At 64.6% G+C, this 26,683-nt stretch overlaps 1 protein-coding gene across 2 annotated transcripts in view; it reads left to right on the forward strand.

Moving 5' to 3' along the window:
* Positions 1–25,155, forward strand: part of PHF2 (PHD finger protein 2) — a 76,732-nt gene extending 51,577 nt beyond the window's left edge. For both annotated transcript variants that reach the window (XM_030293671.1, XM_030293672.1), the window contains exons 5-22: positions 1,536–1,677; positions 4,300–4,486; positions 5,324–5,486; positions 6,113–6,200; positions 6,562–6,668; positions 7,840–7,931; positions 8,718–8,807; positions 9,623–9,991; positions 10,777–10,896; positions 11,068–11,183; positions 12,662–12,840; positions 12,918–12,988; positions 13,704–13,864; positions 17,965–18,239; positions 19,427–19,522; positions 19,788–19,897; positions 22,311–22,662; positions 23,213–25,155. In XM_030293671.1, the coding sequence (XP_030149531.1) occupies positions 1,536–1,677; positions 4,300–4,486; positions 5,324–5,486; positions 6,113–6,200; positions 6,562–6,668; positions 7,840–7,931; positions 8,718–8,807; positions 9,623–9,991; positions 10,777–10,896; positions 11,068–11,183; positions 12,662–12,840; positions 12,918–12,988; positions 13,704–13,864; positions 17,965–18,239; positions 19,427–19,522; positions 19,788–19,897; positions 22,311–22,662; positions 23,213–23,301 (2,807 nt within the window). In that variant the 3' untranslated portion in view covers positions 23,302–25,155. The remainder of the gene's footprint in view (positions 1–1,535; positions 1,678–4,299; positions 4,487–5,323; positions 5,487–6,112; positions 6,201–6,561; positions 6,669–7,839; positions 7,932–8,717; positions 8,808–9,622; positions 9,992–10,776; positions 10,897–11,067; positions 11,184–12,661; positions 12,841–12,917; positions 12,989–13,703; positions 13,865–17,964; positions 18,240–19,426; positions 19,523–19,787; positions 19,898–22,310; positions 22,663–23,212) is intronic.
* The last annotated feature ends 1,528 nt before the right edge of the window (positions 25,156–26,683 follow it).

Consider the following 26,683-nt stretch of genomic DNA (forward strand, 5'->3'; position numbering starts at 1 on the left):
CACTGTGGGCACCCTCAGTCGGGACACCTCCGGGTGGAGGGAAGAAACTGTATGCTTGGGCATCGTCTGTGAGGCGGGGCCACACGGCCCAGACTCTGAGGCCCCAAGGTGGCTGGGGCTCGGGGGTGTGGCCCGTGCAAGAGAGGACAGAGCCCGAGAAGGCTGGTGCCCAGGCCCCCTGTGGCAGGGCAGAGAGAAGGGAGCCCCATCGGGGCCCTCTGTGCCCGGCCGCAGCCCCTAGAGTAACAGCTAAGATCTAGTTCACGCCTGCCAGGTGCCGGGCGTCACCGGTAGCTAGCGTCATCTTGCCACAGCTGGCACCCAGGCCCTGGCTCAGCTGGCCACAGAGAGCACAGAGGGCCGGCCCCAGGCACTGCCCGCTCGACCACAGCGCTGTCTGCGGGAGCTGGAAGCAGCTTAGCCGACGGGGAGGCATGTCTTAGAGGCTTGTGTTGTAAACGCTCTCCCTTCTCCTTACTTGTTTTATTACGGACGGTTTCACACACACACGCACACACACACGCACATGCACCCCAAGGGAAGTAAACTCCCCTGTGCCCAGTACTGGCCACAAAACCACAAGATCTTGGCCGGCTTTCTGTGTCTGCACCCCCAAATTTAAAGCAAAGCTGTGGCACGTACATCACTTCTCCCACGGAAACCCGGGCACGGGCTCTGACGTCGTTGCAGCCGCGGGCTGCTCAGTAGCGTCAGAGCCCCGCCTCAGTCACCCCAGGCGCCCCAGACGCCCCTTCCAGTTCGCTGTTTGAATCAGAGCCCAGACCAGACCGACACACTGCGTGTGGTTTTTATGCCTCTCAGCATCTCCCCATTCCCGAGGCTGTGGGAGGGTTGGGGTTGCTGGTCCTAGAGAACGTCCCACGTGGGGGATCTGGCCAACAGTGTACCCGTGGTGTCGTGTAACTCGCTCCTCTGTCCCCAGTGGTTCCTGCACCACCTGGACAGACACTCAGATTCACATTCAGGGGACGGCAGCCGCTTCGGGGCTGGGGCGCTCCCGCCCGTCAGCCTGTGGTGCCTGGCCACCCGCACAGAAGGGCCCGTCTGCCCGCAGCCCGGGTCTGAGCGGCCCCTGGGGACTGTTGGGAGGGACGAGGCCGTTAGTCCTGTGCGCCTTTCTCCCACTACTAATTAGGAGTCAGTGTGAGGAGCTCACCCTCGCCAGTTCCTTAAGGAACGGTCTTCGGTGATTTTCACCCTGAACTTTTCCTCATCAACTACAGAACACGTGGGGAAAATGTTTTTCCTTTAACTTACCGGATAACTTATTTCAGGATAATAAGTTGGAGCCCTAGAAGTGTAGGAGTTTTTGATTTTTTGATTTTTAAAATGTGTGTCCCATGTTGTTTATGTGGGGTTCCCGTCTGCCGGGCCCCCTCCCGCGGAGGCTTGGGTCTCAGCCGCCTCCCTGCACCCCTGCCTCTCAGCGGGGAGCCCACAGGGCAGCCCGGTGCGGCGGGGGGCGGGCTGCACGCCCTGGCCCCTCACGGCCCCACCCCCTGCCCTGCCCGCAGGCCCAGAGCGGAGCGTGGACGTGACGGATGTCGCCAAGCAGAAGGACTGCAAGATGAAGCTGAAAGAGTTTGTGGACTATTACTACAGCACCAACCGCAAGCGGGTCCTCAACCTCACCAGCCTGGAGTTCTCCGACACCAGGTGAGGGCCCCCGGGCCGGGACTGCGGCTGCTGGGGGAGCCCGCACACAGGAGCGAAAGCGGCATGCGGTGCTGGTCTGTTTCTCTTCTCAAGACCGGAAGTGATGCACTGTGACAAATTCAAACGGAACATAAGCAGCAAGACGCGGACTCCTCTGGCCTGCCCCCACCCCGTTCCCCAGAAAGAGCCACAGGCCACACCGCGGCATAGATTCTTCCGGAACGCACGTGCTCATGCTCGTGCGTGACGTTCCTTGCGACACTGACGCTTGTGCACACACCACACCCCCACACGCTCCCACACGTGCCTGCACACATTCACAGGTGCACTCTCCAGTGCACACTGTGGGCACAGCAGGGTCGCACTCTGCACCTGCTCTCCCTGCGGCCCCAGCCTGAGCTCCTTGAGCCAGGCCTGCCCTGCTTGCTGCTGTTCTCAGGGTGGAGGGTCCTGCACCGTGGCCGTCCGGACCTGCCTAGCCCAGCTTCTGTGTGGTCGGGGGGCTGGTCAGCCACCAGCACTGCCCCTTGTGCCATGGCCCTGCTCTCCAGGACCACTGCTCTGCTGTGGCGTGGCCAGCGCCTGCCCTGGCCCTGCCTTTCCTGCCCCTCTGTCAGATCCTCGCTGTTCTCCAGCTGGCCCTTTGCTCGGCACAAGACCTGAGTTGTGGCTGGTTTAGTTTAAGCATGATTTTACTTTCAGACCCTTTCCACCCTTGCCAACTTCTGAAAAGCACATGTGATAGCCAGATAGCTTGTGTGCAGAAGGGCAGGTAGGAAAAAAGAGTTACTGAAGACCACACTGAGAAAGGGGATATAGAACTGTGCCAGGAGCCCAGACAGGATATTGTAACTGGATGCTGGGGTCTGTTTGAGCCTCCCGACAGCATAGGCGTAAAGGGAAATAGGATAGATTAGCGTGTCGAGAGAAAGCTATCTCCTGCGGCTTCACAAGCGGGATTGTCCCCCAGGCTGGGTTCTGGTGAGAGCACATTCAGGAGCTTGGTCTGCTGGCCAACCTGGGGGCTTCAGAGAGAGCTGCCCGCGTGGCAGAGCTGGGGAGCTGGTGCTTCGGTGTGTGGTTTCCCCTTGGGCCTCTCGGGGCCAGCCCTCTGCTGGCAGAAAATGTGTGGTGCCGCCGGTGTCCCCAGGCCCGGTCCAAGGATCACAGGGGTCGGGAACACGTCACACCAGGCCATTTGTGGGCTTGGTGCCAGGGCTGTCGAGGGGGAGAGGGTGGCTTCCACGTCATCAGTGCTGTCTGTCCCTGAAGACGCCAGCTGGGGCTGCAGGGGCCAGGCCTGATCACAGTCTGTCTGTGGCCATGTTAGGGTCTGTGGGGATCCGGCCGTGACTCCCGTGTCCCCTGATCCCAGAGGCGCCTGCTGTGACAGTGACGTGTCAATTATGTGGACGTACGCCGTCACCTCTGCACTGTCACCCACGGTGGCCTCAGGTGCCTGGGGGCCCTGGGACCCAGCCTGTCCACTCTGGGAGGCTGCAGGGAGCAGTGAGCCTCGGTGGCAGGAGGGCAGGCTGGCTGTGTGCTCGAGGAGCCGTCCAGCGAGGAAGTGAGGGCGTCCGTGGCCGTGGGGGGAAGCGCTCGTGTGTGGTGTGCAGAGGTCTTCTCTCCTGTGGCAGCAGGGGGCCCGGGAGCCACCGTGGGTATGGACGGTGGGGAGGGGGGCTCAGGGGACAGAGAGGAACACCAGCTTGGGACAAGCCGGAGATGTCAAGAGGGTCTGCTGTTGAGGTCTGGAGGGCGGAGTGGCGGGGCCTAGCTTGTGGTTTGTGACACTCTTGTCTGGGCCGGCACGGCCTTCCGTGTGGAGCTGTGCGGTTCTGTCCTGCCTGAGGCGGCCAGCATGTGGATGTGTCACCGCGCAGGGCTGCTGACCTGGACGACTTTGATGCCATACTGGCATTTTTTATTAATTTTTTTTTAATGTTTATCTATTTTTGAGAGGGACGGAGACAGAATGGGAATTGTTTAGGGGCAGAGAGACAGGGAGACAGAATCCAAAGCAGGCTCCAGGCTCCGAGCTGTCAGCACAGAGCCCAGCGCGGGGCTCGAACTCACGAGCTGCGAGATCGTGACCTGAGCTGAAGTCGGACGCTCAACCGACTGAGCCACCCAGACGCCCCCATACTGGCATTTTAATCAGGCCAGTGACATTTAATTGAAAAGGCCACCTTTGCCTGTCTGTGTCTTCCTTGAAGACGAGTTAGCTGGTCTGACAACGACCGATGTGGCTCCAGGCTCCAGGTCCCCTGTGGTCTGCTCTGGAGACCAGTGGCTTCTCACCAAGCGATATCCAGCAGCACCCTCATGGGCCCACCTGGGCCATCCCCTTCTGGGTCCCCAGGGAGGGGCGTTCTCTGGCCTTCCCCCACCCCCAGCTTCGGATGGACAGACCCCATGTTAGGCACCTGCCGTGGCTGCACCCGGCGGCCAGCTGCGATCTGCCCCCGCAAACCTTAGTTTGCTCATCTGTAAAATGGCCGTGTCCCATAGCCCCGGGTGGAGAACTGCTGAGGGACGTGCACCACCTTTCCCGCCTGGGGGCCCGGCAGGTGCGGGGGAGCTTCCTGCCGCCGATGCCCCTCCTCCTGTCTCCCCCAGGATGTCCAGCTTCGTGGAGCCGCCTGACATCGTCAAGAAGCTGTCCTGGGTGGAGACCTGCTGGCCGGACGACGCACTGCTGGCCAAGCCCAAGGTGACCAAGTACTGCCTGATCTGCGTGAAGGACAGCTACACTGACTTTCACATCGACTCGGGGGGCGCCTCCGCCTGGTACCACGTGCTCAAGGTGGGCACACCCGCCTCCACGAGCAAGGCCGCCTGCGGTCCCCACGGCCCCCATGGGGCCAGCACCTGGCGGGGCATGGGCATGTGTTTCTCCGGTCCTCGGGAGGTGGGGGTGGGGGAGCCTCGGGGCCAGAGTGGCCCAGATGTGTTGCCTTTTTCTGGGGAAGGGTGAGGCTCATGAAGCCCACTGGAGGGGGCCTGGCGCTCTGCATTCCGGACCCCTAAGGAGGGGAGTGCGGTGCTGGGAGGGCTTCCTGGAAGAGGGGGCGAGGGAACGTGTGTGGGGGCCCCCACAAGAGCGGGGAGGGCTGGGGGCCCCTGCCAGGGGACAAGGGAGATGTGAAGACAAACAGAGAAGGAGACCCCACGTCTTGGGCTCAGGCACCGGCCCTGGGTCTCCCTGCACCTGCCTGAGCCTGACTCGTGGGGCGGCGGGGCTCATGGTCCTGGCCCTGTGGAGTGCTGAGTGTGGGGCGGGCCGGAGCCTGGCCACGGGGGCCATCCTTCCATCTGCAGCCCAGACGCAGGAGGCTCTCAGGAGTGGAGCACGTCATGACACAGCGGGGCTGCCCCTGCCACACGTGGCATTCCCAGTGTCACGCAAGCATGGCGTGTGGGGTGCCCGGGCTCTGGTGCCCATAACCTTTCCACAAACAGACTCCTGAACTGCAAGGCCCGTGTGGCCCCAACATCTCAGGGAAGGGACGGTGTCCCTGGGTGTCCACGGTTCCTGGGCAGTGGCCGGCTCTGCCCCCCAGCGGTGTCCCCTGCCTGTGGTGCCCCCGCCCCCCAGCGTCCTGGGCGGTGGCGGGCTCTGCCAGTGGCCTCTTGTTGGCAGGGGGAGAAGATCTTCTATCTCATCAAGCCGGCTTCGGCCAACATCTCCCTGTACGAGCGCTGGCAGTCGGCCGCGAACCACAGCGAGATGTTCTTTGCAGACCAGGTGGACAGGTGTTATAAATGCACCCTCAAGCAGGGCCAGACGCTCTTCATCCCCTCAGGTGAGCATCCGCGGGGCTGTCCGCCTTGTCCTGGGGCCCTGAGAGCCGGCCCTGCGCCCCACGTTTTTGCTCATCTGGACAGTTCAGCCCTGAGGAGGAGGAAGGGCCTTACAGGCCTCATGCTGCTTCACCCTGAGACGTTCCTCCTTCTCCAGAAGGCCTCTTGCACGTAGCATGATGTCAATACCTAAGCAGCCGCTGCTCACATTTCCTAATTGCAGATATTTTTCCCCCATTTTCAATCAGGATTGAATAAGGCCTCATACTCCTATTCGTTTAGGTGTTCGGAGTCCTTCCTGAGAGACCCCTTCCTCCCCTGGGTTCCCCCCTTCCTCCCGGCCACGGTGACATCCCCATGTGGCCCAGGTTCCCCTCTGAGGACGATCCGGGGACCAGCCCAGCTCTCCCAGGGCTATGGCAGCTCGGCTTGGGCCCCCCACACCCACCCCCACGCCCATGTGTGGAGTTCGGGGTGCTGGGCAGCCCAGGCCTGGGTGGGAAGCTCCTGGGCCTGGGCCAGGCAGGAAGTGCACTGAGCAGCCCGGCCAGCTTGGACGGGGGCAGCAGGACAGGCTGGAAGGAGCCTCGAGTACCACGAAGGGCTGGCCACCTCCCTGTCTCCCCAGGCTGGATTTACGCCACGCTCACGCCTGTGGACTGCCTGGCCTTCGCGGGACATTTCCTCCACAGCCTGAGCGTGGAGATGCAGATGAGGTAGGGCCACGCCGGCCTGGGTTCCACCAGGCAGGTCCCCTGCTGCCAGGCCGGTGTGGTGGCGTCTCCCCTGAGTTCTGGGTGTGCCGTTAGCCTCTTCCTTGGGAGGTGGGCTGTGATCTCGCAGGGGCCCCTGAGCGGCCCGGTCCCTGCGTAGCCCCAGTGGCCCTGGCCCATGGAGCTCGTTCCCATGTGGTCCCCTACTCCTCCCTGCTGCGCTGGGCCCGTTGTGGAGGCTGGGGCAGCATAGCCGCGCTGTGGCCTTGTCACAGCTGTGACTCGTGACTCTGGCGTGGGCTCACGCTTAGTGTCGCCCCCTCAGAGCTCAGTGCTCTGGACAGTTCTTTGCTATGGTTTCCAGAGCATATGAAGTGGAAAGGAGATTGAAACTTGGCAGCCTGACTCAGTTTCCCAACTTTGAAACTGCCTGCTGGTACATGGGAAAGCATTTGCTGGAGGCGTTTAAAGGTACGGATGTCCAGGTTGGCGTCTCTGCCTGTGGGTGGAGCACAGCCTTCGAGGGGCCTGAGCCCTGCTCTGCAGTGTGGGGCTGGGGGGTGCTGGGCAGGGTGGTTCATGTTTTGGAAAGAACGCCGGTGTGTGTCCCCGGGCCTGGTGTGCGCGGCCTTCTTGGCTCCTGGTGGGGCTAAGTTGGGATGTCACGAGGCCTGAGGGTCTGCCTGGCTCCCAGCGGCCAGCTGAGGACCACTGCAACGTCCCTGCCGTCCTAGGGGTGGGTGTGCCTGTTGGGGTCCCCGCGGAGGCTTGTGGAAAGGGGTGGGCCCCTTGGGTCCCTGCTCTCCGTGGACACCCAGCTGCCTTGCTCCCCAGGCCCTCAGGGTCAGTGCCTGGCTCCTACAGCCAGCTGAGACCCCTTCCTCAAGGCAGGGGCTCTGGCTCCTGTTAGAGACGGGAAAGCTAGAAACTGACCTGAGTCCTGGCTGGCCAGGTTTCAATGAAATTCATCCATTGGGCCCCAAATGCAGAGCACTTCACCCTGGCAGGGGCGTGTCTAGGAGGGAGTCCAGTCCTGCCCCCGGGGCTCATGGTAGGGAGGTGAGACGGGGGCAGCGTAGGCAGAGTCCCCCCCCCCCCGCTGGAGACAGCCTGATGGGGTGACCACTGACCATGGACCCGCACGTCTGTCATGTGGTGGCTCGGAGATCAGGCCGCTCGGCCTCTGCAGCGAGCTACCCGGCCGGAAAGGGGGTACTCTGTCCCCTTCCTGGGGGCTCACACAGCCCCCCAGGGCGTCTCTGAGACCGTGCTTGCCCTGGCCCACCACCGCAGGGACACCCCGTACCGCAGCTATGCAGGGGCAGCGTGAGGTGTGGGTGCGCCTGTGGCCCCTCACTGAGGTGGGCGGGGAGCCACGTGGAGGGGGGACACCTGGACCCTGCGGGTGGACGGTGGGGGTGGGGGGAGCGCCAGTCCTGCCCTCGCGGGGCACCTGGATTGGGTCCCCGAGGTTCCGAGAGCAACCGTTGGCAGTTGGGCAGGTGGCAGTGGGCAGAGGTCCGGCCGGACTCCGCCCCTGCCCCGCCCACCGCGTGAAGTAGCCCGCAGGCGGTGGGCGGGGAGGGGAGGGGCGGGGCGGGCACACGCCCACCAGATCAAATCCCTCTGCCTCCCCACCCAGGTTCTCACAAATCTGGGAAGCAGCTGCCCCCTCATCTAGTCCAAGGAGCTAAAATTCTCAATGGTGCTTTTAGATCATGGACGAAAAAGCAGGTAGGGAGATGTGCCCCATGTGAGCGGGCAGAGGGGTGGGTCCGGGCGGGGAGCCTTTCCTCTAGTGGGAGCCAGCCTGTGAAGAGCTCACCTGTAGCGGGGTAGGGGGAGCAGTGCCCGGCCCGAGGCGCAGCGGGGGGGCCCAGGGGCCTGGAGAGTCTGCAGGGGGTAAGGTGGGTGGTGGAGATACCAAGGAGTGCCCCTGAGGGGGCAGGGCGGGGTGGTGAGCTGGGATCAGCCTCTTGGCCCTGGGCCCATCTAGGCATCAGCTCATCAGCTCAGAAGTGGCCTTTGCTCTGTGATGTGGGCATCCCTTTACACTGTGTCCCCACATTGTGCCCTCCACAGCAACAGACCTTTTACCCTACAAGGTGCCCCCAGCAGCACTGCCCTGTCCCGCACCCCCTGCCCCCGCCGTGTCCCCCAGCAGCACTGTCTGGTGATCCCCCAGGGCTGTCCTGTATCCACATCTCTGGCTTCAAGGCCTGGAACAGTATCTGGTGTCCATCCCACCTCCCCTCAGCCACATGGCCAGGTGTAGCAGCCTTGTGCCCAGGAAGAAGGGACCGCCCACGTCCACTCTCCAGCCAGTGGTGCCCTCGGGCATGTCGTCCTTTCTGGGACTTTGTTTCTCCACCTGTGGAGTGGGGTCATTACAGAGCCTTCCCCCTGCCTGTCTGATGGGGCCTGGGTTGGAGGGCCCCTGTGGGTGGGAAGGGGTGGGGTGGCGTGGCCTAGACGGTAGACAGCAGCACCCAGCCCGGGCCTGTGTGTGTTGTCCTTCAGGCTTTGGCGGAGCATGAGGACGAACTCCCAGAGCACTTCAAACCTTCCCAGCTCATCAAAGACCTCGCCAAAGAGATCCGGCTCAGCGAGGTAGGGCGGACCCCCGGAGGCCGCCGACCCTGGCAGGGGGACCCTCTGCCTGCCTTCCCTGGCCCTCCCCAGAGCTGCCCGCCAGGGACAGTGGTGTCTGAGATGGCTCCTCCCCCAGCCCTCTGGGGCAGGGTCACCGGCACGGTGCAAACTCCTAGGCACCTGTGGCTGCCTGTGACCTCCTGGCAGGAGCCCTGGGAAAACGGGATGGGGCTCCTCTGCAGCTTTCCCAAGGGGCGGGGAGGAGACTGGAGGAAGGACAGTTCCAGCCTCTGGAGACCCTGCTTGCGTGAGCCCGGACTGCCCCCAGCTTCTCTGTGCTGCAGGGCGGGACAGCAGTTCCCACCAAGGAGGCGGAGGGGTCAGGTAGCTGATGGTGTAGACGAACGGCATCCTGTCATGTGGGTACTGTAGATGGATGTGTCACATGATGGTGTAGACAGATGTGAGGGTGTCCTATGGATACTGTAGGGCAGACACGAACATGTCTGGTAGATGGTGTAGCCAGGTGTATCCTACGGACCCTGTAGGACAGACGTGAGTGTGACCCATAGGTGGTGTAGACGGGTGTATCCTATGGACACTGTAGGACAGACGTGAGTGTGACCCGTAGGTGGTGTAGATGGGTGTATCGTATGGATGCTGTAGGACAGACGTGAGTGTGAGGTGGTGTAGATGGGTGTGTCCTACGGATGCCATAGGACAGATGCAAGCATGTAGACGGATGCTCTTTTCTGCTGGGTTGTCTCCCACGGCCTGGGCTGAGGCCCTCCTGGCAGGAGGTGGTTGACCACCTCTTCTTGTCCTTGCCCCAGAATGCCTCCAAGGCCACCCGACCTGAAGTGACCCCGGCCATCTCCTCGGATGAGGTCTGTTTTGGGGACCGGGAGAAGGAGGAGCCCCCATCCCCTATTGAGGCCAGCCCTCCTCGGTCCTTCCTGGAGAAAGTGTCCAAGAAAAAGACTCCCAAAACCATGAAGATGCCCAAACCGTCCAAAGTCCCCAAACCCCCCAAGCCTCCGAAGCCCCCAAAGCCCCCCAAGCCCCTAAAGCTCAAGGATGGGGGCAAGAAGAAAGGGAAGAAGTGCAGGGGGGCAGCCTCTCCCACCATCCCCAACCTGGACCTGCTGGAGGCCCACACCAAGGAGGCGCTTACCAAGATCGAGCCACCCAAGAAAGGCAAGGTGGGTGGTCTCACCCTCCTGTCAGAGGGTCCACAGACACCTCAGAGGCTGGCCTGCGGCCCAGAACCAGGGCTGCCGTGTCCTTGTACTAGGGGCCGGGGGCAGGTGGGCTGTGCCCAACGAGCTTGGCGCAGTGGGGACAGAGCCTCCCAGTGAAGGCAGTGGTGTCTGTGCTGGGACGGGGGTCCCACACGGGGTCTCGCGGGGGGACGAGCTGGCTGAGTCTTCTCTGGGACCTGAAGGTGGGCCAGGCACCCACGAGAGCAGTCGGGGGGGGGGGGGTAGAAGGGGGACTGGCAATGTGGGCAGTTACTTGAGGGGCAAAGTGAGAGCCCCTGCCTCCTGCTGGCTCACATGCAGCAGCTCAGCTACCCATCCACTCACCCCATCTATCCACTCATCACCCATTCATCCACCCCATTCACCCACGATCCCATCCCCTCCATCCATCCATCCACCCCAAACACCCACCCATCCACCCACCCACCCACCATCGTAACCATCCATCCATCCATCCATCCATCCATCCGCCCACCACCCCATCTATCCACCCACCTATCGGCTCATTCATGTACCCTCCCCCCCCTCATGCCCTCCCTCCCTCTCCCTGCCATCCATCCACCTGTTCATTTGTTCATTCATCCACCCTCTCTGCCTCAAGGAAAGGAAAACCAATGTGCCCCACTGGAGCCCTGTGAGAGTGTGGCTCTCACTTTGCCCTGTAGCCTCAGAGATCCTTGACCCTCTCCTGTGTCCACTGCTGGGTCATGACTGCTATTTTCTAGGCCACAAAGGGTGTCCTGAGTGTGCCCAACAAGGAGGTGATCAGTTCACAGAATGATGTGGAGAGGCTGGAAATCCGAGAACAAACTAAGAGCAAGTCAGAAGCCAAGTGGAAGTACAAGGTGAGGAGTGTGTGCGTGTGTGCGCACGTTTGCACACACGTGAGCCTAGGCGCTACAGAGAATGGGGTTCCTGGATGATGTGGTCCGAGGGAGGAGGCCGGCCAGTCCCAACACCTCCGCCCACTGGCTGCCTGCATGCAGCCCAGTGACAGCCCTGGGTTTGCTTTTCAGAACAGCAAACCCGACTCCCTGCTGAAGATGGAGGAGGAACAGAAGCTGGAGAAGTCTCCTCTCTCAGGAAACAAGGACACCAAGTTCTCGTTTTCTTTCAACAAGAGACTGCTGGGGTACGTGCACACTCAGCCTGCAGGGGCAGGCGCACACGCTTGCACACAGCACACGCACAGAAACGCACCCCACATCGCACGGGCTCGTACACGCTACACACACACCCCACATGCACACACACGACCTCCTGGAGGGGTCCCCAGGTGAGCTCCCCCACCCCTTCCAGAGCTGGCTGACATCACCAGGCAGAACCTTTGCCCGCCTCCCAACCTGATAGCTCTGGTGGGTGGAGAGGGGCCAGCTGGTGTGTGCTTGCAGAGGGGAGAGCGTGACTGGGTGGCCTCCAGCCCAGTTGCTGCCCTGGGCTGGCACAGAACGCGTAGGGTGGGTCAGGGTCCTGGCCTCGGGGCTCAGAGGCCTGTGTGAACCCATCGTTCTCAAATGTGCCCCAAATTATGGCTGTGATGGAGGCCGTGGAGGATAGAAGTGCAGGGCTTGTGGGGCCCGAGAAATCGGGAGGGCTTCCTGGCGGAGGTGGCACTGAGCCGAGAGGCAGGAAGGGTGTGTGTGGGAGTGGGCGTGGCGGTGTTCCAGACGGCGGAAGGGGTCTGTGTCTGCTGAGCAGCTTGGCAGCCGAGAAGCCCCTTGTCAGCCAGGGTCCCACGCGCGGTTGCTCGCTGAGTCTGAGGTTGGGGTGGGCGCCCCCCGGCTGGGAAGCAGTACATCCCAGTGGGAATGGGGCCAGTTTTCTGCCATGGGCTTCAGTTTCCTTGTTGCAGGTGGTGGGGAAGCAGGGCGGGGCAACGTCCAGTGCCGTGCAGAGCCCGGCCCGACATCCCGTTAGTCCCAAGACCTCTAGACAGTGTGCCGAGACTGCTCAGTGAGCAGGGGCCTGGGTCTGGTCTGGGTGGTCTTAGGGCCCAGAGGCCTGTGGGGAAGGGCCCGTCGCCTGGACCTCGTGGCCCCGAGCACATGCTTGATTGTCTGAAGCTCGGTTGCTGGGCGCCGAAGCTTTGGAAATGGAGAAGGTGGATGGGACTCTGTGCGTGCACACGTGTGCGTGGACGCCATATCACAGCCGTGCGTGCACACGTCTGCGTGGACGCCATATCACAGCCGTGCGTGCACACGTCTGCGTGGACGCCATATCACAGCTCTGTGTGCATGCCGGTGTGCACATCCAGCAGGGCTCCCTGCCGCCTGGTGTGTATGCTTCAGATGCTGGCAGTTGGAGCTGCCCTGTGGGGAGCAGCGGAAGGCCCAGCCCTGGCTTACTGTCCCCATTGCTGGACGCGTCGGAGCCCCGCCTCACCCGACTTGAATGATAGCTTTTAGAACATTGTGTCTGCACCGCAGTCGGAATTAATTTTTCCAGCACGGCTCCACGGGGACCCCAGGCCGTGGGTGCTGGCTGCCTCTGAAATCGAGCTGGGATCAGAGCCTCGGGGGGGGGAGGGGGGGGAGCACACCCTCCAACAGCTGGAGGACGGGCCGGCCGCTGTCCCATGGTACTGACCGGCCCGCGTGTGCGCCGCAGCTCCAAGGCCCTGAAGCCGCAGCCTGGCCCCGGCGTGTTTGGGGCCGTGCAGAGCTTCAAGGAGGACAAGCCCCAGCCCGTGCGGGACGAGTACGAGTATGTGTCCGATGATGGGGAGCTCAAGATTGACGAGTTCCCCATCAGGAGGAAGCGGAGCGCCCCCAAGAGAGACTTGTCCTGTGAGTGAGGGCGCAGGGGGTGGGGGGCGGCCGTGCTCCCGTGGCCTCTGCCAGACGCATCTCTGCTGTGCTTTCAGTCTTACTGGACGGGAAGGAGCCGCTGCCCACGCCCGTTACGAAGCCAAAGCTGGACTCGGCACTCTACAAGGTGTGTCTGCCCCGGGTCCCCGGGAGGCCAGGCCACGCGCCCATCCCTGTCTCTGGCCGTCCTGCTTCGCAGGGGACGTGGCTCATCTTCATGCTCCCCGGGCGTTTCCTTGGGGGTTGGCCTGGGTTCTGGAGTGGGGCCACGTGCCATAGGACCCACAGGGAGGGATGAACGCAGGGGTGGGACTCAAGGAGGGTCTTCGGGTCTCTGTGGGTGGCTGTGCCACCATGAAGATGATGAATGGTGGGGGGAGCGGGGCCAGGCCTGCCGGGGGTCCTGCACCGTGGTTGGGGGGTGGTTAAGTTAGGCTGCGTCCAGCCCAGGACACGGTGGCTGTGCGCGAGGAGGCCAGGGGTCCCCAGAGCTACCTGCCAGTGGCTGTTAACGGGCGCTGCGTGTGGGCCCGTGCTCCCACCGGCTCCCTGCCCACCCACACGGGCCCTCCTCCCATCTGTTGTCAGTACCGGCGCTCCTGTGGAAGGCTCGGTGAACCAGGGTTTCCTGGGGGAAATAGGGCAGCCTTCCGGGACAGGCCCCTGGGGCCCGACAGAAAGCTCTGGGGTCTAGCCGTTTTGTGTGTGTCTGGCCAGCGGGCCCCGCAGTGCTTGTTCTAAGGGCCGGCTCTTGAAAGACTGTGGGAAACCTGTTTGTGGCCAGAGGGAGACAATAGCTGTCCCTCAAGCCCTGTCTGATCCGGGCTCTATCCCCGCGGCAGAGTGACGAGTCCTCTGATGAGGGCTCGCTGCACATCGACACGGACACCAAGCCTGCCCGCAACGCCAAAGTGAAGAAAGACAGCGGGGGCTCGGCCGCGGGCATCCTGGACCTGCTGCAGGCCAGTGAGGAGGTTGGAGCGCTCGAGTACAACCCCAACAGGTAGGCCTGCAGGGCACACGTGGGCTCTCTGGGCCTACGTCCCAGAGGTGGGCTGGCCAGGGAGGTGCGTGGGCGCTGGCCTGCTGTTCTCGAAGGTCTGTGGAGCCCCTGAGTAAGGGCACGGAGCTCCCCCCGACCCTGCCACTCAGAGGAGGCTGAGCGGCTGCCCTCCTCGGGGGAATGCGCAGAACCGGGGCTGGGCTGGGCTCCTGGCTGGGAGGTCTAGCAGTCTCTATCTAGACGCTTCCCAAATGCTGTGAAGGAATGTAGGAGATTCTCCATGGCCTGTGCCCAGCCTCCGGGTCAAGGGCACCTGGTGTCTCTGGGACCCAGGGCCTCAGAGACCTCACCCTGCAGGGAGAGAGAAGGTCGTTTCAGAGCCTGGGGACAGGAGAGGCGTGCCCTGGGAGGGGCCACACCTGCCAGGTCCCCAGATGACCGCACCCATCCGGGGGCACGTGCAGACCCACCCAAATTGCCGTTGACCCCTGTGTGCAAACAGACATGCACTTGCCTGGCAGGGTTGGGAGCCCACTTGCGGCTGCGGGGGCCCCTGGATGCCGAGATTCCTCCTGCCCAGGCCTGCTGGGCCCCAGACCTGCGATCCGAGAGACACGGATTAACCCCTCTGGGCTCGTTTCTCTGGTGATGGTCCCAGCTGAATTCCCTGCCCATCCGGCTAATTTTGTTTTTAAGCGTTGTGGTCATTTTTTGCTCACGTGGAATTGCCACAAGTACCACAGACAGATAACCGAGGGGTCAGGGCCTCCCACCTGGGAGTCTGTCCCCTGCCCGTCCCCACGACGGCAGCACGTTCCGGCGGCCCAGGAGACACTGAGGCAGCACAAGTGGTGGAGGCCAGAATCCCTGTCCTGCCTGATGACAGAGCTTGGTGGGGGCCCGGGACGGTGGGCTGTGCCGGGCGGTGACATCCAGGCAGGAAGGGCTGGGCCTGAGGAAGGCAGGGCGCACGTGGCCTGCCCAGAACCCGGTCCCCTAGCTCTGCCCCCGAGACCGTGTTCCCAAAATCGCAGTCCCAGCGCTACATGAGCTGTGGGGAGGCCGCAGGGCCCCCAGGAAGCGCATTAGGCTGCGATCGGAGAGGATTCTGGCTAAGTCACTTGCTGTGTTTTCTTTCACGAATCACGGTGTTTTGCGCAATACTGTGTTCACAGGCAGCTGTAGGTGCTTTGTCTCGGCGCGTGGCCGGCAGTGTCTGCTGCCCTTCGGGGTATGCGTTTCCTGCTTGGCATTGAGTGGTTTCCGTGCACGCACAGATATGAGTCCCTCACGACAGAAATGCCCTGTGGCCTTTGCTATGGCGGGACCCTGGCCTGAGGCTTGGCCAGGAGAAGTCTGGCTGTGACCCCCTTTCCAGGAGGGCACTGGCCCCACGCGGCCTGGGGGCGCCCTTCTTCCGGAAAGAACCCTGGCTGGCTGATGCTTGGACTCTGGAGGGAGGGCTGCCGGTCCGAGGCGCACCGCTGACTGCCCTGCACCCCCACACCCACCCGCACGTGCACACGTGCCCGCCAGGCCCACCCGGACCGCCTGCTGCAGGCAGTCCCTCTGCCCAGTCTCCCATTTGGAGAGCGGGTCAGTTTTTGATGGTCCATTTGCTCTGTTTTAAGTATCTGCTGCTGGGAAAAAACAGCTGAAAAAAAATGGAGGGAAATATGTTAATTTCTTGTGGATGGTTTGCTTAGCGTTTACCGCTGGGGATTGGGGGGAGGATTCTGGTATGATAATTGGAGGATTAAGAGATGAGTTTCCATGTGCACTGGCTAGACTTTGCTCCTTGGTGCGCCCGCCCTGCGTGGACTGACCGCTGGCCCGGGGAAGCGTGCAGCCCTGGGCTCCACAGGCCTCCCTCCTGGGTGCAGCAGAGCTGGGCTGGGACCACGCCAGTTCCCCAGGGGAAGCTCCCGGTGGGTGTCCTGCCCCCCCTGCCCTCCTGTCCCTGTGGGAAGCCTGGTGTCTGCCCAGCCTTGAGGCTGCGTGAGGGGGCCCAGAGCTTTGGGACGGGGCCGGACAGGGCCACATCCATGCCCCAGAGAGCCTGGTGCAGAGGGTGGCGGGCCAGCCATTGGCTCCTGCTGTCTCCCCTGCAGGTCGGGGGTCTGTGCTGCTCAGAGACCACCGGTGACCGTGGCATAGCCGTGGTATACTGTGTGCTCCTGGCTAGGTCTGGACAAGCCTTTGCCTGTGCAGTGTGGACGGGGCAGAGGGTCCAGGAGCTCCCGATTCTGACCATCCGACTCGATTTTCCTATCGTTTTGGCTTTGGAACTGCAGTCCTGTTTGGTTGCAGCAGAAGCCAGGACATTGTGGTCCAGGGTATCTGGGGCAGAGCCCGAATGGCGGTATTTGTGGGGATGCTGCTTGGAGAGCCCTCCCCAGCCCCCTCCTCCCTGCTCCAGACAGAATCCCTGGCCTAGAGCCCAGCAGTGACCCAGCAGGACTACGTGTGTCCAAGCTTGTCTCACTGGGCCCCTGGGACCTGCAGGGACGCTCTGTGTCTGTTCTCCCTGGGGGCCGACTATATCTCCCCCAGCCTGCCGGCCCTCCGTTTGAGAAGTTCTCACTTCTGAGCCGGGACTTGTGGCTCCTTCTTGTTATAATGGTCTTACTACTAAATGTGTTTCCAACACTTCTGGAAGATGGGGTGGGGGAGGGGGGCAGCATGAGAGAGGACGAGGCAGAGCCCCCAGCAGGGCCTGTGTGGACTGACACCCTGGGTGCTGCTTTGGGGTCACAGTAGCCTCGAGTGGGTCCATCCCCCAGGGCACATGGGGCAGGCAGGAGAAGCATGGATGTCAGACACCAGGGCTGGACCCTGCAGCCGCTGCCCGGGCCTTCTGGGTCTGTGATGGGGAGGAGGGCTAAGCGCCTGTGGCTTCCCCACCCCATTCGGGACTCCTGGTCCTGTCTCCCAGGGAGGGTCAGCTCAGGAGTGCCTGACACAGTGGTTTGGCTGGGGGCCCACAGGTCAGGGTGGGCTGTCCTGTCCCACGGGGGTGAGGCCAAGGGCCAGAAACGGCCCCTGAAGGGAGATGCCTGCTGGGCCAGGCCCACTGGGAGTTTCCTGGGCTGGGTGTTGGTTGCCTTGCAGGGAGATGTGGAGGGTTGACCAGGGTGAGCTGTCTGTCCTGGTGCAGATAGGCTAGGGGGGGAGCGGGGCGGGGGGTGCTGGCTGCAAGGAGGCATGGGCTGGGGCAGGGGCAGGAAAGCAGGCCTGGCGGGGGGGGGTGGGACATGGAGCTGAGGTCCCTGAGAAGGCCCAGACAGACCCTATGCGGGGGTCTGTGGGGACGGGGAGGAGAGCACAGCACCTGGAGGAGCCCAGGCCTTGGCGGTGAGAGCTGTCCCCATCCAGCCTCGTCCAGGCCTCTGTTCTGTTGGGGGGGAGGGGGGCTGCCACCCACCCCTCCCAGAGCCCAGGCCAGCGGAGGACGCAGCGTCAGTCAGCGGCACAGCCTCACTGGGTATCTGGAGGGAGGGGAGTCAGTTCAGCTGGGAGGAGGTGATGGCGGGGGTGGGGGTGGGGGGGGGGGGCGCAGGCGAAGAGAATGTGGCAAGGGGGCCCGGCACTGCCCAGAGCCGGAGGGTGACAGGTGCCCGGATCAGGTCAGCAGAGGGTGGTGTTGGGAAGGCTGCCTGAGGGGGCGGCTGAGCGGAGCCGAGCTCAGGCCGGGCTGAGGTGTGGCCAGCAGGTAAAGAGCCGGTGGGAGAGAGCAGGCGCGATCAGAGGCCGGTACAGGCCCGTCCATCTGCCACCCTTCTCTCTCTGCCCCCTCTGCTCCCTCTCTTCTCCTGTGTCCCCTCACCATGCCCTCTCTGACCCTGCAGCGTGTGGGGGCAAAGGGCTGGAGAAGGGGGTGGTTGGCTCTTTCGGAGAGGGAGTCATCGGCTACTGCTGTGCTCCACCCTGTGCCCTGTGCCACTGCGGGGTGGGGCTACGTGGGCTGCGGACCATGGCCTATGGACTGCTTGCTGTGGGCTGAGTGCTGTGGGACGTGGGCCACGGGTCATAAGCCGTGGGCTCAGTGCTGTGGGCCGCGGCCTGTGGGCTGAGCGCCGCCTTTCTCTCTGTGTCTCCAGCCAGCCCCCGGCCTCCCCCAGCACGCAGGAAGCAATTCAGGGAATGCTGTCCATGGCCAACCTGCAGGCCTCCGACTCCTGCCTGCAGACCACGTGGGGCGCCGGCCAGGCCAAGGGCAGCTCGCTGGTGGCTCACGGTGCCCGGAAGAACGGGGGTGGTGGCAAGGGCGCCGGCAAGCGGCTGCTGAAGAGGGCAGCGAAGAACAGCGTGGACCTGGATGATTACGAGGAGGAGCAGGACCATCTGGATGCCTGCTTCAAGGACTCAGACTACGGTGAGGCCCTGGGGGTGCGGGCGGGTGCCGGCAGTGCCCCCGGGCTTCCGCCCCTGCCGGGAGCTGGGCCGTCTTCAGGAGACAGGAAAGTCGGCCTCAGAAGCATATGGTCGCCACCCAGAAAGAGCCCCTCCCCGGCCCGTAGCCCACAGAGTCTCTCCGTCTGTGTGCGTCACGTCCTGGGCACAGACCTTCCTTCTCGCGTGCTCTGCCGTGGCTGCCTCACGTGTTGGCCCCTTCCAGCCACTCTCGGCCGCCTGCTGGCTTCCGCCTCTCAGCCACCACGGACGCCGCTGCTGGGAACGTTAGTGCAGGGGTGCCGTGCGGCCACGTTTGCCGTGCCTCTGGCGTGGACCTGGGACGGGGCGTTGCTGGGTCGGAGGTCCACGGCTGTTCTACCCTCTGAGGACCGGCCCCGCTCCCCCCCCCTCTGCGGCCACACTGTGGCGTGCTCACAGACATGTTGAGACCACGGCCGTCCCGTCTGTCTCTGTGTGGGTCACAACACTGAGGCCCAGAGTGACCCACATCCAAGGTGGGCAGTGAGCAGGGGGCCTTAGGGCGTGACCCTCCCCCCCAGCCCTCCAGGCCCTGCTCTCCGGGCTCCGGGCAGCTCTGGGGAGCTGCTGTTGGCCGCAGGGGAGGGCTCAGGAGTGAGGACCTGCCTCCACACCTTGGCCTGCCCCCCTGGGGATGTCTGGGGCCCAGGGGTGTGCTACCCTAGTGATGCGGGGTCTGCCTTCGGCACGGTCCCCACGGCCCAAGGGCCTCAACTCCCCCCTCCTGCCCCTGGAGAGCCCTCCCGAGGGGAGGTTGGCCCTGCCGTGTCGGGTGGACACCCGCGGGCCTGGATGTGGGGCCCGCCCTATTCTGACAGACTGACAGCAGTGAGCGCCGTGGTGGGGGCACCCGGGAATCCCCCCAGAGCTGCTGTGCGGGGCTTCCTCATCAAAGACTCGCCGGGGCAGGCCTGGGAGCTCTTGTCTGGCCAGTCCCTGCCCTTGCTGTGCCGCAGGGGGCCTGGGCTGGATGGCTCCCAGGGGGCTTGTGCCCTCGCACGCGCGCGCGCGCGCGCGCGCGCGCGCGCCTGTGTGTGTGGCAGCCATGACAGGAGGGACAGTGCTCTGCAGCTTGAAGTCCCCCGCTCTCAGCAGGGGCTCAGCCTCCCCCCCGCCTCCACCTCCTAGTTTACCCCTCCCTGGAGTCTGACGAGGACAGTCCGGTCTTCAAGTCCCGGTCCAAGAAGAGGAAGGGCTCGGACGACGCCCCCTACAGCCCCACAGGTAGTGCAGGAGCCGGGGTTGGGGGACTGCCTGCGGGGGGCCGGCCCCTCACCTACATTGTCAGGATGAGCAGCCCTGGGGGGGTGTCTCTGCACCTGGCCTGGGGTGGGGGTCTGAGTCCACCTTCCGTGTGGCCCCTGCCTGCTGTCCCCTGTCTTGCTGGCGTGGGGCCCCTCCCTGAGTTGTAAGGTGTCGGACACAGACTGACGCAGGGGTGCACAGGCGTAGGTGGCCATTCGAGGCAGGCTGACGTTCTCTCCTGCAGCGAGGGTCGGCCCATCGGTGCCAAGGCAGGACAGGCCTGTGCGTGAGGGCACCAGAGTGGCCTCCATCGAGACTGGGCTGGCAGCTGCCGCAGCCAAGCTGTCCCAGCAGGTGAGACGGGCCCTGCCTGGGCTCAGCTCCCCAGATGCCTCTGCTCCTCACCCCAGCCCCCTGCCCGGGCCTCTGCTCCCCCCAGCCCCTTACCCAGGCCTCTGCTCCCCCCCCCCCCAGCCCCGCCCAGCCTCTGCCCCCCCCCAGCCCCGTCCCAGGCCTCTGTCCACCCCCAGCCCCCTACCCGGGCCTCTGCTCCCCCCCCGCTGCCCCCGTGCCCAGAGGCCTCTGCTCCCCCCCCCCCCCGTGCCCCGTGCCCAGGCCTCTGCTCCCCCCCCCCCCCCGCTGCCCCCTCCCGGGCCTCTGTCCCCCCAGCCCCTTCCCAGGCCTCCTCCCCCCAGCCCTGTGCAGGCCTCTGTCCACCCCCAGCCCTTACCCAGGCCTCTGTCCCCCCCCCCCGCTGCCCCTTCCCGGGCCTGCTCGCCGCCCCCAGCCCTTACCCGGGCCTCTCGCCCCAGCCCCTTACCCAGGCCTCTGCTCCCCCCCCCCCCGCTGCCCCTGCCCGGGCCTCTGCTCGCCCCCCCAGCCCCTTACCCGGGCCTCTGCTCCCCCCCCCCCCTGCCCCCTGCCCGGGCCTCTGCTCCCCCGCCCCAGCCCTGTGCCCGGGCCTCTGCTCCCCGCCAGCCCCTTACCCAGGCCTCTGCTCCCCCCCAGCCCCTTACCCAGGCCTCTGCTCTGCACCCCCAGCCCTGTGCCCAGGCCTCTGTCCACCCCCAGCCCCCTGCCCAGGCCTCTGCTCGCCCCCCCCGCTGCCCCCTGCCCAGGCCTCTGCTCTGCTCCCCCCAGCCTTGTGCCCAGGCCTCTGCTCCCCCCCCCTGCCCCGTGCCCAGCCTCTGCTCCCCCCCCCCCTCTGCCCCCGTGCCCAGGCCTCTGCTCCCCCCCCCCCCCGCTGCCCCCTGCCCGGGCCTCTGTCCACCCCCATCCCCTGCCGGGCCTCTGCTCCCCCCCGCCCTTACCCAGGCCTCTGCTCCCCCCCCCCAGCCCCCTGCCCAGGCCTCTGCTCCCCCCCCACCCCGCTGCCCCCGTGCCCAGGCTCTGCTCCCCCCCCCCCCGCTGCCCCCGTGCCCAGGCCTCTGCCCCCCCCCCCCCCCGCTGCCCCCTGCCCGGGCCTCTGTCCACCCCCAGCCCCCTGCCCAGGCCTCTGCTCCCCCCAGCCCTGTGCTCAGGCCTCTGTCCACCCCCCGCCCCTTACCCAGGCCTCTGCTCCCCCCCCCCCCCCGCTGCCCCCTGCCCGGGCCTCTGTCCACCCCCAGCCCCCTGCCCAGGCCTCTGCTCCCCCCAGCCCTGTGCTCAGGCCTCTGTCCACCCCCAGCCCCTTACCCAGGCCTCTGCTCCCCCCCCCCCCCCCCCCCCGCTGCCCCCGTGACCAGGCCTCTGCTCCCCCCCCCCGCTGCCCCCTGCCCGTGCCTCTGTCCACCCCCAGCCCCCTGCCCAGGACTCTGCTCCCCCCAGCCCTGTGCCCAGGCCTCTGTCCACCCCCAGCCCCTTACCCGGGCCTCTGCTCCCCCCCCCCCCCCGCTGCCCCCGTGCCCAGGCCTCTGCTCCCCCCCCCCCCGCTGCCCCCTGCCCGGGCCTCTGTCCACCCCCAGCCCCCTGCCCAGGCCTCTGCTCCCCCCAGCCCTGTGCTCAGGCCTCTGTCCACCCCCAGCCCCTTACCCGGGCCTCTGCTCGCCCCCCCAGCCCCTTACCCGGGCCTCTGCTCCCCCCCCCCCAGCCCCCTGCCCGGGCCTCTGCTCCCCCGCCCCAGCCCTGTGCCCAGGCCTCTGCTCCCCCCCCCCCCCGCTGCCCCCTGCCCGGGCCTCTGCTCCCCCGCCCCAGCCCTGTGCCCGGGCCTCTGCTCCCCGCCAGCCCCTTACCCAGGCCTCTGCTCCCCCCCAGCCCCTTACCCAGGCCTCTGCTCTGCACCCCCAGCCCTGTGCCCAGGCCTCTGTCCACCCCCAGCCCCTTACCCGGGCCTCTGCTCCCCCCCCCCCCGCTGCCCCCTGCCCGGGCCTCTGCTCGCCCCCCCAGCCCCCTGCCCAAACTGCCCAGTCTGGAGTCTTGCTGATCCCTGTTCACGAGTTCCTGGGAGCGAAGGGGGTTGGGGAGGGGGGTACTGATGGCACAGTCCCCCCCTCGGCCGGGAGTCAGGCTACGGGCGGAGGAATGGGCCAGGGGGCACGTCCACTGCAGCTGAGTGGTGGTGCCGCCTTCCATGTGTCCCCACGTCCAGGGCAGCTCACCCGCACGGGGGCAACGGTGGTCCCCGCTCGGGTCCCGGTGCTGCTCGGGTTCACGGTGGGGGGGGGCGCGGGGCTAGGTGTGGACCCAGCCACGTCTCCTGGGGGCCAGCTGGCCCAACGCCAGGGGAGTGGCCTCGCACAAGAGGGACCAGCCCCTGCGTCTGAGGCCCGGCCGCATGCTCTGTCCGAAGGAGGAGCAAAAGAGCAGGAAGAAGAAGAGCACCAAAAGGAAGCTGGCCCCCAACACCCCCTCGCCCTCCGCCTCGGCCTCCGCCTCTGCCAGCACCACCCCGGCCTCCGCCACCCCGGCCTCCGCCACCCCGGCCTCCGCCAGCACGGCCAGCAGCCAGGCCTCGCAGGAGGGCAGCTCGCCCGAGCCCCCGCCTGAATCACACAGCAGCAGCCTGGCGGACCACGAGTACACTGCGGCCGGAGCCTTTGCAGGGGCCCAGGCCAGCCGCGCCTCCCAGCCCATGGCCCCCGGGGTCTTCCTCGCGCAGAGGCGGCCCTCCGCGTCATCCCCCAACAATACTGCCGCCAAAGGTACCGCGCCCGCGTGCCCCCAGACTGCACGCTAGAGGACCGCAGGTCCCCTCTGTCCCCAGGTGGCCACGTCGACGGCCACGTGCTCGGCCAGGGCCCCTCTCGGTGCGAAAGCTGCTCCTGCTCGCCTTGGCTTTGGGGCCCAGCTTAGAGCTGGGTGTCGTCGGCAGTGTGCCGAGGGGCCCGGGGTGATCCAGGCTCCCTGGGTGGTCCGGGGGCAGGACGGCTGGCTGCGTCCCCAGGTCCCCACTCTCACCCCCAGACCCCCGATCTGCCTGCACCCTGGCCCCCAGGCCCAGCTGGCTGTGGACAGGAGTGTGGCTCCCGCCGCCAGGAGGAGGGCTAGGCCTCACTCCCTTGTGGTGCCGGCCCCCCACCCTCATCCCACAGCCTCGCGGCAGGGCACTTGGGTGACCACCGGTGGGTCCGCGGAGTCTGGAGCCCCGGGGCTCAGGCCCGCAGGCCTGTCTTACAGAGAAGATGGGGGCTCCCGGAGGGGAGGTTCCTCTCGAGCTCTCACACCCGCCACTTTTGTGTCTCTGGCCTGCAGGAAAACGTACAAAAAAGGGCATGGCCACCGCCAAGCAGAGGCTTGGGAAAATTTTGAAAATTCATCGGAATGGAAAACTACTCCTTTAAAGTTTGGAAAGCCAGGATCCTTCCGCTCCGCTCAGGACCCCCGGAGCCCCGCTAGAACATCCGCCCCCAGGAGGGTGGCCGCGCTGCCTCACCCCAGGGAGGGCCTGGCCCCCTCCCGGCCACCACTCCCCCCCCACACGAGCATCTGTTGCTTCAGCAGGCGGAGCTCACCAACGTGGACAGATGTCCTTTCTCAAGTTGCTTAGAGTGACCAGTTCCCGAAACTCGGCCCTGCCCACGTGAGGACCATTCCAGTTTCAGGACAGCCTCCAGGCACCCCTGAGTGTGGGTGTGATTGCAGGGCCTCCGCAGCTCTGCTGGGAGCATGAGTCCTTCGAGGAAGGAGGAGTGAGCCAACGCTCACCAGGCCCAGAGTCTGAGCTGGCCACAGGCTGGTAGCCTCCAGAGGCTTAAAAAAGGCAAAGAACACTAGAGAGGAAGAGGAGGAGAAAATGGGATCTTGTGTGCCCCCCTACTCTTCCTGAGTGATTCTCAGTCCAGAGAGCGTTCGGCCCGGCCAGGAGAGGGGCCTCTATGCTCCGTGGCCGGCAGGTGGCGGGCCGGATGGTGGATGTCGTGCCCTGACCTGCCGGCGCGTTTGTCGGGATGCTGGGGCCGGCGGCAGGGTCTGTGTTAGTGGGTGGGGGCGCTATCGTGGGGTCCCCCTGGAAGGGTCGGGCCCAGCCACGACCTAGGGCCTGGGAGCCCAGGCTAAGCCATGTGGGCGGGCCCCGTCCAGCCCCACCGGCTACACTCGGAGAAGCACTTGTCAGCCGAGGCACCTGCCTGGCGGGGCTGACGGCGGCTGGGCGGCCCAGGGACGCAGGGCCCGCACTTCTGTCTTGTCACCTGTCGGTGTTTGGTGTCGAGGCCACGGGCGGACCCCGGACCGCACGTCCTCCGCCCAGTGACACGGAGGGGCTGGATTTGTTTCTCAGGCAATCCTGTATTTTAATTTTAGATGTATCTCCTGAAGCATATTTTTCATAGAATGTAGCGTGTAAATAGCTTTTTAAATAACTTCTTTTTTATAAGAGTAAAAGTATCTTTAGGAATTTCTTTCTAGAGAGTCCTTCATTAACATTTATACGAGTTTTTTGCCGAGTCTGATGAGCAGTTGGGTTTCCAATGCTTCTCCTCTCCTTCTTTCTTTCTACTGTTATCGTCGGTATTCTTTCTTTCTCTTAGGAACTAAGGTATTGCCTGAAAAACAAGTGATGTCTGTGCAGCCTTATATCTGTCTTTACAGAAGCAAACCGCACGCACGAGACCTGTTCCAGACGCGATCAGAGAGGGGTCTTCGACTCGAATACCAGCTCTTTCTTTCCTTCTTGTTGGCGAAGGGGGTGGGGACGCCGCTATTTTACTAGCACCTTGTGAAGTGTTTCTGTGTTTTGTGATGCTGTAATTTATTAATGTTTGTAGCTTTTTATATTTGTACATTTCTTATGAGCTTCGTTTATACGCCCGTCCCAGGGCGCTGTGTCCATGCGCAGAAGTGGCCCGCGCTGCGGAGGGTGGGGGGGGTGCGGCCCCGCCCCCAGGCTGGCGGGCAAGGTCGCCGCCGGCCCCGGCGGAGCCGCCCTGGCGTCTGCGAGGTTTCCTTTCCCGTCCTTGTTGAACATTTATATAATCTAACCCGGCCATCAAGCTGTTCTCTTTCTCTCTCTCTCTTTTATTTTTTAAAGTTTATTATTATTATTTGGCAACATGTACATTTCTAACAAAGTTTACCGTGGCTATTAAAGTGTTTTATTTCCCGATTCATATTACTCTTGTATCGAGTCCATGAGGTCTAAGGCAGCTTAGATCAAAGTTTTAAAAGAGTAAAAATATTTCAGGTTTTGTACAGAACCATGTCTGTGTCATTCCTGCTCATCCGCGGGAGGGGTGGCGGGAGGGGTGGCGGGAGGGGAGCGCGGGGCTGGGGCGAGGGTGGGCAGGCAGGCCAGCCTTCTCGGAAAGCCTTTGGATTGCCCGCGGAAAGCCAGAGTGCCCCAAGCCAGCCTGCAGGAGCGGCCGCCACGGCCCCGAGCACCGCCCCCCCCCCCCCGAGCCTCTAGAACCACGTAGGGTTCACAGGTGAACGGTTTAGCTGAGTCAGTGAGCCCAGGGCCCGCACCCTGGGGTGTCAGCATGTGGGATCTGAGAGTTATTCACAACAGGTCCTGCCTGGACCCCCTCCACATGCACAGCGCACGGCAGCTGAGGAGGGAGGGCATGGGCAGCTGCAGAAAAACCAGCCGCTGCTCTGGGAGAGGTGCCTGCGCCCACCCCCACCCCCGCACCTGCTGAGTATCCCTGGGCCCGTCATGGGGCATGGTGGAGGGACGGTGGGTGGTCCTTGTGCGCCCGCTTCCCAGATGGCCGTGGCCCAGGGCATCGGCTTCCCAGGTAGCTGAGCAGCTGCCTGTGGATGTGCCCACCAGGCCACTGTGACCACACAGCTGAACACGCATCGGTGGGCGGCAGTGTGTTCAGGTGACGTGTTGGTGCCATTTGCCACGGGGCATAGAAATGCAATGCACAGCATCCTCGTCCCCCTCTCTGAGCTTTGGTTTCCTCCACCCTGTTGGGTGCCCAGCGTGCACATCCTCTGTCCCGCTCAGCGGCTGAATGCCTCTGGGGCCTCGGCTGAGCTAAGGGAGGCCGGGGGTGGGGGCTCCGGGCCCCCCTCCTGCCTGGAAGGTACTGCCACCAAATGATGCCCCGGGTCAGGCCAGGGCTGCCCCTCCGCCGGGCCCGTGCATGTGACGTTCTCCCAGAGCGGCCCCAAAGCCCAGTCCCCTCCATCAGATCCCACGAGAGATAGTGGCCTTGGCACACCCCCCCCCCCGGCCAGGCCCTCCCCCTGCTTGCGCTGTCCCATCCCTGCCCAGATCCAGCCCAGTTCTTCCCTGTGGCTCCCCCGGGGGTACCCGCAGCCACCAGGTACCTGTGCCCAACCCTGTCCTTCAGGCCTCACTCTGGAGCCCCACCAAATCCAGATTGGTGGGTCCTGAGCCCACATCCTGGAGGCTGGGCCGTCTGGGCACTCCTCAGGTCCCCCCACCTTTGTGGGGCTCTCGGGACTGGGCCTTCAGAGGTCGTCTGGGGGCTGGGGCCCGGGCGTGCCCTGTGCCCTCACTGTGGCCCTGACAGCCTGTGTGAGGCATCCCCACGAGGTCCCTGCCCGGCCATGTCTGTGCGCGGGCTCGGGACGTGCGTCTCTGGGTAGGCCAGGCGGGCCCGTGCCGGGGCCTCCCCAGGTCGTCTCCCCTTCTCTGTGGGAGGCCAACAGCCCCACGCTGGTAAGCTGGGAGGGCGGGGGCCCAGTGAGCCCCCAGTACAGCCTGCAGATAGCCCGCGGGCCCCTTGGGGGCCAGCGGCTGGGCTCCTGGGT

Source organism: Lynx canadensis, chromosome D4 (assembly GCF_007474595.2).
Source record: "Lynx canadensis isolate LIC74 chromosome D4, mLynCan4.pri.v2, whole genome shotgun sequence".
In the NCBI taxonomy this organism is placed as follows: Eukaryota; Metazoa; Chordata; class Mammalia; order Carnivora; family Felidae; genus Lynx; species Lynx canadensis.